The sequence below is a fragment of the Buceros rhinoceros genome, unplaced genomic scaffold (assembly GCF_000710305.1).
Source record: "Buceros rhinoceros silvestris isolate BGI_N320 unplaced genomic scaffold, ASM71030v1 scaffold3840, whole genome shotgun sequence".
NCBI classification, from domain to species: Eukaryota; Metazoa; Chordata; class Aves; order Bucerotiformes; family Bucerotidae; genus Buceros; species Buceros rhinoceros.
The window spans coordinates 145,744-150,336 of record NW_010387760.1 but is presented as its reverse complement, the minus strand read 5'-3'; the positions used below and the strand labels follow the sequence as shown (position 1 = coordinate 150,336).

At 44.7% G+C, this 4,593-nt stretch overlaps 1 protein-coding gene across 1 annotated transcript in view; it reads left to right on the top strand.

Annotated features, from left to right (window-relative positions):
* Positions 1–4,593, top strand: part of OAT (ornithine aminotransferase) — a 10,003-nt gene that overhangs the window by 3,082 nt on the left and 2,328 nt on the right. Inside the window, exons 4-6 of the mRNA XM_010132765.1 lie at positions 1,168–1,295; positions 2,673–2,795; positions 3,866–3,994. Of these exons, the coding sequence (XP_010131067.1) occupies positions 1,168–1,295; positions 2,673–2,795; positions 3,866–3,994 (380 nt within the window). The remainder of the gene's footprint in view (positions 1–1,167; positions 1,296–2,672; positions 2,796–3,865; positions 3,995–4,593) is intronic.

Below are 4,593 nucleotides of genomic sequence, written 5' to 3'. Positions count from 1 at the left end.
CACTGGGCAGCATGTGTAAATTACAGGTCAGAGTTGAATATTGCACTGTGGCTTCTGGGACCTGATGGATGAGGATATTTTTTTATTTATTTTGGGAATTCTTCGAACAAAACTATTTCTCCCTCTTTCTCTTCCGTATATATTTTATTTTACTCTTGAGACAACTGACTTTTAGTAAGTGCTTTCTCATCTTGATGAACTGGGTATGAAATGTTCTCCATTTTACTTCAGGCTTGAACTTGAGGTAAATTCTGTGCTTGGTAGCGAGCTGATAGGGAGGTGGGAGCACTGAGGTGGAGGCAGGCTGCCCTCAGCAGCCAGCCCACTCTGCTTCGTGGGGTTCAGCCTGCAGGGCTTTGCTTTGGGATGCAGAGGGTTGCACTAACGTAACCTTGAGGTGACAGGCGTGTGACTCAGCTAAGCCTGGCAGGGATTGCTGAGACCCTGCTGCGGTGAGCAGGGCGATGCTGGGGGTGCCCAGAGCCGGCTGCATCGGTGACGGTTGACTTCAGGCTGTCCTGCAGATGGAGAACATCCTCTGCCCCCAGGACCACAGTTACACACATAGATTGGTGGGGGGAAGAAAGAAAAGGCTTGTAACGCTGAGAAAGCATTGAACCCTTAATCTTCCTAGGTCTTACTGAACGCCTTCTTAGTGATTAGCTGGGTGTCTGTTGATTTATCAGAAATATTACGATGAATAGTCATAGTCTTAGTGACAGGTGGTTCCCAGACATCTAAACATCATGATGTTTCCATATCAAACAGTGGAACCTCACAATATTTTCACAATGAAAATGGGTTGTCCTGGAACTTTGAAATGCACAGAAATAGTTTGATGGAGGCTTACCGGCAGCTTTACCTTCAGGACCTAAATTCTGGGTGGAGTTTACTTTTTCCTCCATGTAATGAGTAATGTTTATGCAAAAGCTGTATGTCTTCCTCAACAAGATATTATTTTCCGTTCTTCAGGCTACTAACAAGCTTTTGGAAATTATTTCGTATACTCGCCAGCCCTTGTACTGTAATTTTCTCTTGGTTCTTTTGCTACAACAACACAGTGTATTTGTGGCATCAGTGTAAAGTGCTGACAATTAGCAGAAGGATGCTAATATACTAGTATTTCGTAACAATCCCCCTCTTTATTTTGTTTTATTTTATCTTTAGCTGGCAACTTCTGGGGCAGAACCATGTCTGCTATCTCTAGTTCTACTGACCCATCCAGCTACGATGGGTTTGGACCCTTTATGCCAGGTTTCGAAGTGATCCCCTACAATGACCTACCAGCTCTTGAGGTATTGGATGATTTTTGTCTCTTGTGAGAAATTGTTTTACAGTGTCTCTTTGATAAATAGCAAGGCAGGAGAATCAGAAGTTTGTACTTTGAAGCATGTGCTTTGACACTAAGATGTATGTAATTAAACGTATATAAGAAATACAGACGTTATAATTCGATATAGGAAATATGTGTAAATTCTGCTTTGGTTTCCAGCTTTGCTTTAGGATGTAAAATGAAAACCACACAACCTGTTTCATTTTCCATTGTCAGGGTAGAAACGAAGAACAGCAGATAGATAAATGTCAGACCTGCTCTTTTTGTCTTTCACTTTAGCTACTGAAACTCCAGTGATTCTGTGTTTCCGTGGGTTTTCCAAGGTGTATCCTGTCAAGCTGTGGGGGAGGTTGACCTTGATTAGTCCAGGATTTCCCACCCTCTTAATGTAGGCTTGGGTGCTGGATGGCAGCTATGGGATACTGGACTTGACACCTGGGAGGCAAGAGGGTTCTGGGTGAACACAGAGTGCTGGAGCACGGGGAATGTTGGCATTGCCCCTTCTCCGTCATCTGGAGACATTGCTCAGTCCTCTGTGCCTGCTGGGTCTGCTCAGTACATGTGAGTCGGCCGCGGAGGTTGGAGCGTTTGTAGGACTCGACTCCTAGGAGTTCGCTGAGGGGAAACAGAGGTCTCTCAGCATATTGTAGTTGTGGTGTGGAAAAGCTTGCTCAGGTTTGAAGCTACATAAAGCTGCCCATTGCGAAAGCCCTGGAGGTATTTAGTGGCTTTCAGCCAACATTACTGAGACCTGAAATTCAGCTCCACGTCCATCAGTCTGATACCTGATTTTGTTCTGTTTATGGGGCAGTCCTGAGGAAAGCTGCAGTAAATTCGTGCTGGGAATCATCAGCTCTCTTGAGTCTCTTGGACTTCTGAAACGTTCAGAACTTGCTGCAGGAATGTAGCTGTGGACTTGGCTTTAGGGTGACAAAATTGTTCTGGAGAGGCTCCATTCTTTTTTTGTTTGAGGTGCCCTGGGGAAGTGTTGGGCAATTGTTTGTCTGGTGTGAGTCAGTCAAACCGGAGTGTATTTCTGAGGTAATCTGTGAACTGCTCCAGTGACAACTGCAAACCCAGACACACAGATTAAGGTCTGTAATTTCCCAAGCAAGCACACCAGCTGATTTTTCGAAGCAAATACAACACAGTTTCTGTGTTGGAACCGAAATGGCCCTCAGGGGTAACTGCCTGCCATGAGTACTGATGTCGCCGTTGGAGGTAGAACCCAGGGCTAGAGCCGGGTTCTGCTACGTGTGCTCGTCTCCAGACGTTCTAAATTCAACCTGAGTGAAAGTGTTTTCTTTTTTCTTTCCTATCCACATGTCTGTTTTGACAGCGGGCCCTTCAAGATCCCAACGTAGCGGCTTTCATGGTTGAACCAATTCAAGGTGAAGCCGGCGTGGTCGTTCCTGACAAAGGTTATCTCACGGGAGTGCGGGACCTCTGCACAAAACACAACGTAAGGAACTCGCTGTGACAAGGTGGCTTAACCATTGCACGCTGTGTTTGCTGGTATATCTGGTGAGGTCGTCCTCGTGTGCATGGTACAGGACTTCATACACCATTTAATCAGTGACTGCCAACACTGATATAAGCGTCTGATGAATGTTCTTGAAGCTGCATTTATTTTCCATCAGTTTAACTTCTGATTTCTTTTTCACGTGATTTGGACCAGAAGCCCATGACTGCAGTGGTTCTGCCATCGCTATCAAGAGAGGTGCTGGAGTGCATAAGTGTTACCAAGAGTGAGTCACAGGATGAAACAGGGCCAGTTTGATCAGCCTCTCCCATAGGCCCAGGCCACAGGGAAAACAAAATATCTGCTGCTTTACAGCTTTTATTCCTTTGGTGTTGCCAGACTGCTTTAAGAATCAGCGATCTCTGCTGCAATAGATTTGATTCTTAATTTGCAAGGGATACCCATAATTTCCTCTATATCTTCAGAGGAAGGTGTTGACATAGAGTTAATAAAGTTCATTATTGCTGCAATTCTTACCTTGGGGGGAAAAGAAAAAGAGCTACTTTACAAATAGTAGTACATGACAATCCTGCAGCTTAGGAGAAGAGGCTCCAAAACTTAGATTTAGATTCTCGGAGTTATTTAGACACTGAAACACCAGACTACAGGCCCTGCGGAGTTGCTAAAATGGCACTTTTCAGAAGCTTCCAAAGGTCAGTGTACAAAGGAGGCACTGGGAGTCAAGATGAATCCCAATGTTTTGGAAACCCCGCTCATTGTTATATCACATCAGGTGCTGGTCGGGTAGTGTCCAACTCTGTGTGGACTGTGCCTTACGTAGAGGAGAACGTGCTAAAGGTGTCAGAGAGAGAGGACAGCGTGCCTGTTTGTGGGAATTTTGACATTTCCTAGGATATGTTAGTCTTCAGGAGGTTTAAAGGAAGGATCTTGGTGGATTTAGTGTTACGCAGCTGGGACGCCCCATGCTTGGTGTGTGCAATTGTTTGAGCTGAGCTGGGAACGGCTTCCGCTGTGAAGTGTGGGTTGTTCTTCCTCCTGTCTCTCTACAGGTTCTGTTTATTGCCGACGAAGTGCAGACCGGTTTAGCCCGAACAGGGAAGCTGCTAGCTGTTGACCATGAAAATGTGAGACCTGACCTCGTGCTCCTTGGAAAGGCGCTTTCTGGTGGCTTATACCCCGTGAGTAACCAAGAACTACCCCCTTGGCGAGTACCGATCTTCAAGTAATTAACACGGAAAGTCCAACAGTGGGAAGAGCAGTAAATCTGGCCTTTGTACTTGGAAATCGGTGTTTTCAAGATTAACTATGATTTATGGCGCAGATATTCCAATTATAAGAAAATAATGGAATCCCTCATGTTACCTTTGGAGCTGAAATGGCTGTGTAGCAGCCTGAACTTTGTGTTGATACTTGGCTTGTTGGGGTGGCAAGTTATTCGATGCCATCTTGTCAGGCTGGTGGTTTTTGGGGGCTTTGGCCCCTGTCAATTAATTAAATAAATTTGCTATATCTGTTTTCTTCACTCTTATCTTATCCCGTCAGGAAAATAACTCTCTGGTGGTCAGCCTTTCATTCTGCAATTACTGGTTAGTCTTTTGTACTCTCTCTGGAGAGCAGTTTATCAGTCTTGCAGTGATTAATTTCTAGATGAATTCTCTAAAGGAAAAAAAATACTAATGTGTGTTAAAACATTTTAAAGCTCTTTCTGAACAACTGCCATTATTTCCCTTGTTTGGCATGGCCGCGTGACTCATTTTATCCTCTTGGAGTGACTTAA